This window comes from Geotrypetes seraphini, chromosome 5 (genome assembly GCF_902459505.1).
Source record: "Geotrypetes seraphini chromosome 5, aGeoSer1.1, whole genome shotgun sequence".
In the NCBI taxonomy this organism is placed as follows: Eukaryota; Metazoa; Chordata; class Amphibia; order Gymnophiona; family Dermophiidae; genus Geotrypetes; species Geotrypetes seraphini.
Window position 1 is genome coordinate 269,881,000 of NC_047088.1, and position 13,371 is coordinate 269,894,370.

Consider the following 13,371-nt stretch of genomic DNA (forward strand, 5'->3'; position numbering starts at 1 on the left):
GAGAGATTAGAGAAACTGGGCCTCTTCGCCCTTGAAAAGAGGAGACTCAGAGAGGACATGATTGAAACATTCAAGATAATGAAGGGAATAGACTTAGTAGATAAAGACAGGTTGTTCACCCTCTCAAAGGTAGAGAGAATGAGAGGGCACTCTCTAAAGTTAAAAGGGGATAGATTCCATACAAACGTAAGGAAGTTCTTCTTCACCCAGAGAGTGGTAGAAAACTGGAACACTCTTCCGGAGGCTGTTATAGGGGGAAACACCCTCCAGGGATTCAAGACAAAGTTAGACAAGTTCCTGTTGAACCAGAACATAAGCAGGTAAGGCTAGACTTAGTTAGGGCACTGGTCTTTCACCTAAGGGCCACCGCATAAGCGGACTGCTGGGCACGATGGACCACTGGCAGGGCAGGATTAATTCGTCGAGGGCCCTTAGGCACACAAGTACACTGGGCCCCCTGCCCCGCCCCACCCCACCTTGCACCCAGGCGGAAACAGGAAGCTGCATTAGAGGGAAGCTTTGGGCAAGCAGCACCGCTTGCACAATTACAGTTCTCGTTGTCTTTCTTACCCGCGTTGCTTGCTTGTCTTACTTTCCGTCAATTGGAGGAAGCGCGTTGCCGATCGGGGGGGCTCGCGTTGCCGATCGATGCTGGAGGGGCCCATCGCCATTTGGAAAAAACAATGTTGATGCCCTCCTTCATCGGGCCTCCCTGACCATTTTGGGCCCTAGGCACGTGCCTACTTGGCCTATTTGTTAATCCTGCCCTGACCACTGGTCTTTCCCAGCAGCGGCAATTCTTATGTAATGATGGAAAAGAGTCTCTCACAATGCCACTTTTGCACTTCTTCCTATCATTAATATATCTAAAAAATGTCTTGTCTCCCCATTTTACCGTATCAGCTATTTTTTCTTCCATTTGCATCTTTGCTTTTCTGACTACACGACCAGCCTCTCTTAACTTTTCCAGATATTTTTGCCTGTCTTCCTCTTTCTGCAATCTTTTGTAGTTTATGAAAGTTAACCTTTTATTCCTTTCCTTTTCAGCTACTAATTTTGAGAACCAAAGTGGCCTTCTTTTCCTCTTACTTTTACTTACTTGCCTCACAAAAAGGTTTGTCTCCCTTACAATCACTCCTTTTAGTTTTGCCCACCGCATTTCTACTCCTTCCAGACATTCCCACCCAGACAATAATTCCTTGACATAAACCCCCATCTGAACATAGTTAGTTTTTTTTTAAGTCTAGAACCTTTGCTTTTGAATGAGCACTCTCTATACCCATCTTAATATTAAACTGTACTATGCAGGGATCACTGGATGCCAGATGATCACCCACTGTAACATCAGAAACACTTTCCCCATTTGTAAGCCACTAAGTCGAGTATGACCCCATCCCGCGTGGGTTCCATTGCCAACTGCTAGAATAGTTCTTGTAGAGAATCCAGGATTTCCCTACTTCTAGAAGACTCCGCAATAGGGATACCCAATCAACATCCAGCATCACCTATTAGCAAGACTTCCCCTTTTTTAGATATATTCTGAATGTCTACTATTAAATCTCTATTTACTTTTTCTGTTTGTGAAGGAGGCCTGTATATCACTCCAATGTAAATATATTGATCCACAGTGCCTCTTCCTTGCCCTGCAGATCCTGCTCTCCCCGGACTTTTAGATCAGCCAATCAGAATCTTCTGACCATTCCCTCCATCAAATAATTTTATTTCACTAGGAAATTAAACTTCGCCGTAGTGGCTCCTACTCTATGGAACACTATGCCACTTCAGCTCCGTCTTGAAAATTCTCCTGACAAATTCAAGGTCAGATTAAAAACATTTCTATTCAAGGACGCTTACCTCAGCACTTAAATATTTCCTTCTCAATAGCTAGAAAATTAAACACCAACCGCTTTTAAGAAGAGATCCCATTCCTCAATGTTATTCCCCCTCAATTTTCCCTCCCTTTTAAACTGATTTTTGTTTTTGTTTTTTTAAAGATGTATTTATTAACTTTCCCTCTCCCTTTTATCCTCAAGTGCATGTTAGTATCTGTAACTTGTCTAATAAATGTTCACACCTCCCCTCCTTTTTATTTATTTTACTTTTTAATTACTATTTTAACATTGTAAACTGGCCAGATGTCTCGAGGGTCGGTATATTAAAACTTAATAAACTTAATAAACTTGATGATCTTTAACATATAATGCTACTCCTCCTCCTTTTTTTCCTACTCTATTTTTCCTGCGTAGATTATAGCCCAATATGACTACATCCCAGTCCAACATTCATCAAAGCAAAACTCTTCATCCTAGATCAGTGCCTAACCATGAAAGACCAAGTGGACTCCTTGATCAGAAAGGGTTTTTCACTCTCTGGAAACTTCAATCCATTAGAGCATATTTTGATATGTCAGCATTTAGAATTCTGATACAATCCCTTATACTGAGTCAACTTGATTACTGTAACATCGCCTATTTAGCAATTTCCCAAAAGAATATGTGACGATTACAACTTATACAAAATGCAACGGTCAAACTGATTTTCAGACTGAGGAAGTTTAACTATGTGACACCTTACTACTGACCGCTGCATTGGCTACCGATGGAGGCACACGTAAAGTTTAAGTTCGCCTGTTTCTGCTTTAAAGCACTATATGGTCTAGCCCCCAAATACATAACTAACCTTTTTTCCTTCTCAGCCAACAGACATAAGAAAAGCACACACTTGAACTTCATTTCCCCCCTAGTTAGAGGATGTACACTGAAAAGACACCACCAATATCTTCTTTCACACCAAGCAGCATTATGGGGTAAAGATCTAGAACAATTGCTTACACCTTCCACTTATGGGGAATTTAGGAAACGCCTAAAAACATATGGGGTTAATAATCAAAAAAAGCGTCTAAGTCCCCTTTTGTATATCAAATAAAGTGAATATGATTATAAATTGCTTGTAAAATAAAATATAATAAAGTATGAATGAGAGTGCTCAGTGTGATATCTTATTCAAAACCAGCAGGAAGATGTGTTGTAGCTACATCATTGCACTCACCTGCCTACCAACCCTACAATATCGGTTAAATCTGGTCTAACTCAGTAGACTTATATATATCAGGTAATGTGAAAAGTACTTAGCTGGATCCTGACGAAGATGATAATCAGATGAAGAATACAAAGTCCGATATTGTTGCACTCATCTTCACAAGATAAAAATAGAAATGTGCATACTTATAGGTTGATGTAGGTGCTGACAATCATGCAATGAACTGATTCATATTGATGTAGCTGGCTTTGAAAAAAGTTAAGTAAAAGTGAGTTCCCAAAACAAAAAAACTGCTTAAACAAAAATCACCATGTGTCCAAAACTCCACAGCGTGAAAAGTTAAAATGTCCAAAATCTCACACTGTGGAGTTTTGGACACATGGTGATTTTTGTTTAAGCAGTTTTTTTGTTTTGGGAACTCACTTTTACTTAATTTAATTTTTATCTTATGAAGACGAGTGCAACAATATCGGACTTTGTATTCTTCATCTGATTATCATCTTCGTCAGGATCCAGCTAAGTACTTTTCACATTACCTGATATATATAAGTCTACTGAGTTAGACCAGATTTAACCGATATTGTAGGGTTGGTAGGAAGGTGAGTGCAATGATGTAGCTACAACACATCTTCATTCTATAAACCTGCTGGTTTTGAATAAGATATCACACTGAACACTCTCATTCATACTTTATTATATTTTATTTTACAAGCAATTTATAATCATATTCACTTTATTTGATATATTAGAACAGGGGTGCCCAATGCGTCGATCGCGATCGACAGGTCGCTCGCTCAGGCGACCCCAGTCGATTGCAGAGCGGGTTCTCTTTTTTCCCCTCCTGACTGGCCTGCTCCTGAATTCTGCTGCTGCCACTGCTGCTCAACATTTAAAAAAAAAAAAAACCGGCTTGGAGAACTTATGCTCCGGGGGCTAATGTGTGCTTGTACCGGCTTCCTTTCTCTTCCCTCTGAAACCAGAAGTTATGTTCGGGGGGGGGGGGAGAGAAGGGAAGCCGGTACGCACATGTTAGAGCCCCGTTCGCGGGCTAAAGCGGGAGACAGGTCAGTTAAGCTTGCGATTTGCTCTTCTTGCTGCCAAGTCCTGCCTACTTTCTGTTTCCTCAAAGGCAGGACCTGGCAGCATTTCTCCCAATAGGTCGATCTTGGGCCGATCAGCCTTCCTCTCCCCGACGTCAATTCTGCCGTCAGAGAGGAAGTTCTGGCCAGCGGAACTTCCTCTCCGATGGCAAAATTGGCGTCGGGGAGAGGAATGCTGGTGGGCCCGAAGCAAGGAGAGCTTGGCTGGCGGCGGGCGGCTTTGGGGGCCTGTTATCCGATGGCAGCGGCATTCTGTAACCGGTGTCTGTCAAAAACAACACCGATTACAGAATGCCCCCCCAAACGATCCAGGCAGGAGGGAGCCCAAGCCCTCCTGCCCTGTTGAACCGCGACCCCCCCAATGGCATCGGGGTAAGATGGAGCCCAAGCCCTCTTGCCCCGCCGATTAACATCGGGTCAGGAGACAGCCCAAGCTCTCCTGACCCAGCAACCACCCCCTTGCGACTGAATTGGGCCAGGAGGGAGCCCAAGCTCTCCTGGCCCCGGCGACCCCCCCCCCTCCGATTCGAATGGGCCAGGAGAGAGCCCAAGCTCTCCTGGCCCTGATGACCCCCCTGCTGGATTGGGCCAGGAGGGAGCCCAAGCCCTCCTGGCCCCAGTGACCCCCTACCCCCCACCCCCAACTACATTACGGGCAGGAGGGATCCCATGCCCTCCTGCCCTCGACGCAACCCCCCTCCCACCAACAACCGCCCCCCCAGAACCCCCAATCGCCCCCCACCCGCTGACCCGCGACCCCCCGGCCGACCCCACGACACCCCCACCACCCCCAACCCCTTCCCCATACCTTTTAAAGTTGGCCAGATGGACGGGTGCCAAACCCAACCGTCTGGCAGGCAGCCGACGCCAGAATGGGCCCGGATTGGCTCAGTCGTCCCAAAGCCCCGCCCACAGGTGGGGCCTAAGGCGTCTGGGCCAATCAGAATAGGCCCGGGAGCCTTAGGCCACTCCTGTGGGCAGGGCCTTAGGCACATGGGCCCAACCCGGGCCATGTGCTTAAGGCCCCGCCCACAGGAGGGGGAACCAAGTACTTAGCTAACTACTAGTGAATCAGTGTAACAGACTATCTACTTCTTGACATTTTTCATCTAATCATGTTAACTTGCTTGTTGTATTTTATTCCTCCTCTAAATGTTCTTTTAATGTATTTCCTGCAGCTCCGCTGAGTTGTAGCAAACTACCTCTTTCACTGCATGGTACGACAATCTCTGTCTTGAGGTATTCCAAAGATTTTAATGGATATTTAATGCATCTTTGTATTGTAATATATGTCTAAGCTTCTCTGCACTGTACTAAATAGTTCTCCATATTCTGTTCTGTAAGTTCTCTCTGGAGAAAAGGAGGCTCAGGGGAGATATGATAGAGACCTTCAAGATCATGAGGGGCATAGAGAGGGTGGATAGGGACAGATTCTTCAGACTAAAGGGGACAGCAAATACAAGGGGGCATTCTGAGAAACTGAAGGGAGATAGGTTCAAAACAAATGCAAGGAAGTTTTTTTTCACCCAGAGGGTCGTGGACACTTGGAATGCACTACCAGAGGAAGTGATCAAGCAGAGTACGGTCCAGGGATTCAAACAGGGATTGGACGGATTCCTGACAGATAAAGGGATCGTGGGATACTGAGGGAGGAGCTGGGATGTAACACAAGTATAGAAAGCTAACCAGGTAATAAGTATAGAAACCCAACAGGTCGTGCATGTGCAAGACCGGAGGGTTAGGACTACGATGGGAAGATAGGACTTCAATGAGAAACCAAGGTGGCAAGGGAGCCCCTTCTAGTGATTCAGACAGGTCGTGACCTGTTTGGGCCGCTGCGGGAGCGGACTGCTGGGCAGGATGGACCTATGGTCTGACCGGCAGAGGCACTGCTTATGTTCTTATGTTCTATCTTCTATAAGTTGCCTTGAACCTTTGTAGGCATAGTGTGACACATAAATCCCAGATTAAATTAGAATACCAATTGTTGTCCTACCTATTACATCAGTGGTCTCAAACTCAAATCCTTTGCAGAGCCATATTTTGCATGTGTAGGTACTTGGAGAGCCGCAGAAAAAAATAGTTAATGTCTTATTAAAGAAATGACAATTTTGCATGAGATAAAACTCTTTTTAGTTTATAAATCTTAACACCACCCCCCCTCCCCCCGAAGGCCTGCATGTTACCCCCTTCTTTGCAACGTCTTCCAGCTTCCCCCAGGCCTCACGGTCTTAGTTTCAGCTAATTACCGCAGCCTGCAGAGAATATTGCTGGTGCTGTAGCGTTCCTTGCAGGCTACTATCAGCCTCTGCAGCATGTTCCCTCTGCCATGGTCCCGCCCCCCTCCTCTGACGTCAGGGGCAGGATCGCGGCAGCCTGCAAGGATCGCTACAGCACCGGCAATCCTCTCTGCAGGCAATCCTCTCTGAAGGTAAGAATGGGAGGCCAGGGGGGAAGCCAGAGGACGCTGAAAAGAGCGGGCAGCACTAGTTCAGACAGCACTAGTGCAAACCGTGGGCCGCACAATAGTACTTGGCGGGCCGCATGTGGCCCCCGGTCCACAAGTTTGAGACCACTGTATTACATCTACCAATTGTCAGAAATAGCTTGGCAGCAATCTCTCCAGATGACCTTCTCCAACCCCTCGGAAGAAGCAGCTGCTTGGCAGCAACTCCTCCAGAAGACCCCCAATCTGCCCCTGGAAGAATCAGCAGTGTGAAGGCCTATTCCTTCTCTTCCTCCTCTGCACAGTTGTTCACAAATCTGCAGCAGCAGCTGACCCAGAACCTCCCTCCAATGCAGAGGGAACGATTCTGAGTCACCTGCTGCGCACAGATTTCTCCAGGGAAGAGGATGAGAAGGAGTAGATCTATGCGGAGAGGAACAAAAATCCCGTGGGAGGGGGACATGATGAGGTACCTACTCATTGTTGTATCCTACAAATTATCTTCTTACGAATTGTAGGGATCCCTTTTGAAGCTTTGGATATGCTTTCTTGGAATCCATACCAAAAATGCGCTGCAATAGATTAATTTTATAAAACCTGTACACCAAAAGAAATAGAGCATCTTTCTAACCCAGCACAGCATGTAGATATTGTCCCATAATGATGCCAGAGTCGGCTTTACCTTGACCAAGAAGAGCTTATTGAGAAGACAAAGAAGTTTTTCATTATCTGGGCCTGGGATTTTTCTCTGTAGCACTATTTGCCGTTCATCATATCCTTTGCATCCATCAATGTGCAGAAACATGGCCATCAGGGTCTGCATGGTATATAATTGCTCTCTCCTGTTCATCTTTGCCAGTTCCATTGCCACTACCCTGTGAATCAAGACAAACACAACAGCATCAAAAAAGGGCTTACTGCAAGGCACACAAATGTTCCATGGTAATTTTTGCATGTGCTACCTAGGGGCTTCTGAAATGAGATACGTTTCGACTTTTTAATATCTTTAAAGTCTCTACCTTGAGTCTTTTTACAATATATTAATTGTTTGAAATTTACATGATACTTTCATCCTAGAGACTAGATCACAAATAAGCTTGCAATCGCTATATGAATCAATATTTCTGAGTCTGATAACCAAACACTTAGAGGGGCATAATCAAAAGAAAAAAACATCTAAAAAGTGTCCTAAATGGCTACTTGGACGATCAAAACGCCTGATCGTCCAAGTATCCATAACCAAAGCTGGTTTTTAGACGTATCTAAAACCAACTTAGGCCTTTCCCCTGCCTCTAGACGCATAGCGAGAAAAGAGGCATGTTTAGAGGAGGGGAAAGGGCGGGCGGTGGGCTGGAGGGGGACCGACCTACACCTAGGCGTACAACAGGTATAACCAAAACCTTAGGCAGGTTGCCTAGTCGGCACTTATACGTTTTTGACGGCCGGGGGGTCGCGGGTCAGCGGGGGGGTGATCGGGGGTTCTGGGGGGGCGGTCATTGGGGGGAGGGGGGTTGTGTCAAGGGCAAGAGGGCCTGGGATCCCTCCTGCCCGTAATGTAGTGGGGGGGTGGGGGGTAGGGGGTCGCCGGGGCCAGGAGGGCTTGGGCTCCCTCCTGGCCCGATCCAGTCACGGGGGGGGGGGGTGGTCACCGGGGCTAGGAGGGCTTGGGCTCCCTCCTGGCCCGATCCAGTCGCGGGGGAGTGGTCGCCGGGACCAGGAGGGCTTGGGCTCTCTCCTGGCCATATCGAGTCAGGGGGGGCACGATCGCCGGGGCAAGAGGGCTTGGGCTCCCTCTTGCCCCGATATCGTCGGAGGTGCCGCGGTTCAATGGGGCAAGAGGGCTTGGGCTCCCTCTTGCCCCGATGTTGTCAGGGGGGGGTTCGCGGTTCGACATGGTAGGAGGGCTTGGGCACCCTCCTGCCTGGATCGTTGGAGGGGGGGATTCTGTAATTGGTGTTGTTTTTGACAGACACCGGTTACAGAATCCAGCTTTTAGGTGAAGGACTGGCTCCTCCTTCGCCTAAAAGCCCTTCTGTTGGACATTTGGGGCTTAGGCGTTTTTTTGGTTCATTATGGCCAAAAAGTGTAGACATCGTGGGGGTGTACTTTTAGACATAGTGGTGATCTGGGCATTTAGTAGAGGCAGGCCATAATCAAAACAAGGACGTTTGTTTTGGTTATGGACACTTTCCCTGCTTCTGCTTTGAATGTTTAAGGACTTAGGCCAAAAGGGGACTTAGACGCTTTTTTTGATTATTAACCCCATAGGGTTGTGGTTTAAAAAAAAACAAAAAAAAAACAGTTTTTGGACCAACAAGAGTTAATCATAAAAGTGAAAAATTATTCTTTTTCATGCTTGAATGAGAGGCACTGTCACATTTAAAATTTGAGTTTGATATTTATATAATTTTTCAGTGCACACATATAGACATCAGAGGTTTATTGAAGAATCCATGAATGAAATCTGGAACCAGTAAGACACAGATTTATTCCTTCCGAGCAGGTTTCTGAGATTCTTTTTCCTGAGCTTGAACACATTATTTATCAAAGTTGTAACCATTTATACTTGAGCTGTTAGCTAGTGTTGGGGTTTTTTCCATCCAATTGTTCTTCAATGAGTCCAACTTAAGATTATCACATACAATCACACCCAAGAATGATTCTTCTGTCGTGCACATAACTTCTTCACTGTTCCCTCTGGTTTTTGCAGCCCAAATGCATGACTTGCATTTCTTAGCATTAAATTTTAGCTGCCAAATTTCAGACCATTCTTCAAGCTTCGCTAGGTCTTTTATCATGTTATTCACACCATCTGGCATGTCTACTCTATTGCAGATTTTGGTATCATCCACAAACAGGCAAATCTTACTTGACAGCCTTGCAGCGATGTCGTTTATAACAATGTTAAAAAGAACAGGCCCAAGAACAGAACCTTGAGGCACATCACTGGTAACATCCCTTTCCTCAGAGCAATCTCCATTGATCACTACCCTCTGTTGCCCTCCGTTCAACCAGTTCTTGACCCAGCCTGTCACTTTGGGACCCATCCTGAGGGCACTCAATTTATTTATTAGACGTCTGTTTGGAACACTGTCAAAGGCTTTACTAAAATCTAAATACACCACATCTAGCGCACTCCCTCTATCCAATTTTCTGGTCATCCAGTCAAAGAAATTGATCAGATTTGTCTGACAAGACCTACCTCTAGTGAATCCATATTGCCTTCGGTCCTATAATCCACAGAATTTCAGAAACTTGACCATCCTCTGTTTTAAAAGCATTTCCATTAATTTGCTTACCACAGATGTCAGACTTACTGATCTGTAATTCCCTACTTCTTCTATCTGCCCTTCTCCAGTTCTCTAGTACCACTCCCAAATCTAGAGACTCATTGAAAGGTCAGTCAGCGGAGCCACCAGAACTTCCTTAATTTACTTCAGCACCCTCAGATGTACACCATCTCATCCCATTGCTTTGTCTACTTTTATTTCAGCTAATAATTATAATACATTAGAGATTTGTATTCCTCCATTGCTTTACGGTTCAAGGCAGATTACAAAATAATTACAAAAACACATGTTACAAGAAGAAGATATCTGGTAATTTCTAGAGGAGATAAAGAGTAGATGAGGTTGTTTTGGGGAATGGGGAAGATATTGGGAAGTGGGAAGGAGCTAGCCGTATTAAGTCATATGCAGGAATTTCTTGAAAAGTAGCATCTTTACTTCTTATCTGAATGTTTTGTAGTCTGGGGTCATAATTAGTAGATTGGAGATTTGGTTGTTGACTTTTGCTGCTTGTGTGGCTAGGAGGCCATCATATAGTTTTTTCTGTTTGACTTCTTTGATTGGAGGGTGCGTGAATGGAGTGAGGGTTTTCCTGTGTCTAGTTGATGTAGTTTGGATGAGGTGGTTGTTCAAGTAGGTTGGGCTGTTGCCATTTATGGTTTTAAATAGTAGACAGTAGAATTTGAATAGTATTCTTGCTGGAATTGGAAGCCAGTGTGAGTTAAGGTATGCCTCTGTAATGTGGTTGTGTTTCCTCAATGAACATATAAATCTCAGTGCTGTGTTTTAGATTGTTTGTAGTTGTTTATCATTGTTCCTGGGCAGGGGAGGTAGAGAATGTTGCAATAGTCTAAGAGACCTAGGACTAGGGATTGTACTAAGAGCCGGAATTGTGTTCTATCAAAGAATTTTCTAACTTGTCTTAAGTTTCTCATAACTGTGAATGATTTCTGTATTGTTTTATTGATTTCTGGTTGCATGGTGCAGCATCTATCTATCGTCATTCCTAGTAGTTTTAGGGAGGGTTGAATGGGGCAATTATTTTCAAGGAGGCAATTATTTTCAAGGAGGATGAATTTTGTTTTGTCTGGGTTCAGCTTTTATCACTCCTCCATCCTTATTCATGCTTATTTTCTGTGGTCCCGATCCTAGATCTTCAGCCCTGAACACAGAACATAAATATTTGTTAAGCAATTCAGCCTTTTCTTTATCAGCTTCTACATATTCCTCCCCTTCACTTTTGAGTCTCACAATGCCACTTTTGTACTTCTTCCTACCACTGATACTATACATCTATAAAATGTTTTGTCTCCCCGTTTTACCATGTCAGCTTTTTCTTCCATTTGTATCTTTGCTTTCCTGATTTCTCAACCAGCCTCTCTTAACTTTTCCAGTTACTTCTGTGATCTTTTGTAGTTCATAAAAGTTAACCTCTTATTCCTTATCTTCTCAACTGCTACTTTGAGAACTATTACATTCAAAAAACTGTGAATACTGGAAAAAAATCAAAAAGCTAATGCATAAACAGCTTTGTGAGATACTTTCTTAGGAACAAAAAACTGGCAAGATCCATGGCCTAGAAATAAGCAGAATTATTCAACAATTCAAAAGCCAAAGAAAAAGATTCCCCCTGCAGATAGAGAGGCTTCAGAATTTATGAAGTCTTGAGCTAAGGTGTGAGAGTCATACTCTTCCATACTCCATGAAGGTAAATTTTCAGAGAAAAATAAAGCAGCAAGAACCTTAATTTATGTTCCTGAAGCAGTTGAAATAAAGGAGAACATTTCCTCCGGCAGTCTGACAATGCCACTGAATAATCTTGGAACCTGATTGGCATGCCCTCATAAGGCAACTCATCTTTCTGAACCCTTTAATTACAGGGCATTTTAATTTTATAGGCATAATTAAGTAGTTTGACAATTACCACTTTAGGCCTGGTCATCTTGGCTGTAAGAATATACCTTACTGGGTCAGACCAATGGTCCATCTAGCCCACTAGTCCGTCTTCACAGTAGCCAATCCAGGTCACTAGTAGCTGGCAAAAAAACAGTGTGCACAATTGATACTAAAGCTATCCAAGTTTTATTTGAAATTTGATATACTGCTTAAAACCAACTGTTCCATAATATGTAGCTCAGCTTTCAACCACTGCTCCAACTCATGCACCAGTTGTGAATTGAGTACTATCTCTGAGAGACCTATAAACTTTAAATTATTTCTATGAGACCTATTTTCAAGGTCATCCAGCTTATCAGAAAGATCATATGCCAGATTCTTAAGTGTCACAAGATTAGGGTTACCATATGGCTCCAGAAAAAGAAGGACAGATTGAGACATCAAGGTTTTACTTCCTGTAAAAGTCAGGGATTCTCCCTCAGTAATAATGTTGTTCTATCACTGGGCAACAGAGGGCGCAGGCCCAGTAGTGTGTAAACTAGAGCTCCCAGGATGCATAGGCTTAGCAGTCCTGCTGAGTCACAGGGGTGGTCCACAGGCAAGGAGGATAATATATGCATGAGCCTGGGATCAATTCAGAGAGATCCCTGAGAGAGAAGAGAACTCATGCTTTCTCCCTAGATATCAGCTGAGGGCAGAGCTGTGGGAAAAGGACTGATGCCTGTGCTGCTTGGCTGAGAGGAGACATGATCAAAGCATTCAAGATATTGAAGGGAATTGACTTAGTAGAGAAAGAGAGATTGTTCACCTTCTCCAAGGTAAAGAGAACGAGAGGGGATAGATTCCGTACAAACGTAAGGAAGTTCTTCTTCACCCAGAGAATGTTGGAAAACTGGAACGCTCTTCCGGAGTCTGTCATAGGGGAAAACACCCTCCAGGGATTCAAGACAAGGTTAGACAAGTTCCTTCTGAACCAGAACATACGCAGGTAGGGCTAGTCTCAGTTAGGGTGCTGGTCTTTGACCTAAGGGCCACTGCGTGAGCGGACTGCTGGGCACGATGGACCACTGCTCTGACCCAGCAGCGGCAAATCTTATGTTCTAACTTCCTGTAGAGTGTGAGGCAAACTAAAAAGAATAAAAAGTGTTTTCTTCATACAAGTCTATCATGTGCCAATGTGGGGCAGTTGCATCATTGCTATTGTATGGTGTGATAGGAATTTAATTTTGAGCCATTTTCATGTTGTTTGTTTTATGTGATTATATACTACTGTTTTAAGTGGATAATATTTTAAATAAACAAATTTTGCACACACCCATTCTTTTTCTTTTGTTTCAGTTTAGAAGCCATGTCTTCACTCAGGGCTCCTAAGGTGCGCTAGCAGTTTTAGCGCGCACTAGATGCTAACGCCTCCATAGAGCTTGCGTGCTAAAAGCGCTAGCGCACTTTAGTAAAAGGAGCCCTCAGTGTTTAGACAAATTTGTCCATATAACACCGATATGCCGAATGACATCAGTAAATTCCAAATAAAAGGGTTGATGGAGCAAAGGCCTCAGAGCAAAGCAGGAACACTTCTGGCTTTCCTCACTTATCCCTAGTAAAG

General features: G+C 44.3%; 1 protein-coding gene across 1 annotated transcript in view; it reads right to left on the reverse strand.

The window, feature by feature from the left end:
• Positions 1-13,371, reverse strand: part of ADCY10 (adenylate cyclase 10) — an 803,671-nt gene that overhangs the window by 552,923 nt on the left and 237,377 nt on the right. Inside the window, exon 14 of the mRNA XM_033944139.1 lies at positions 7,268-7,460. Within this exon, the coding sequence (XP_033800030.1) occupies positions 7,268-7,460 (193 nt within the window). The remainder of the gene's footprint in view (positions 1-7,267; positions 7,461-13,371) is intronic.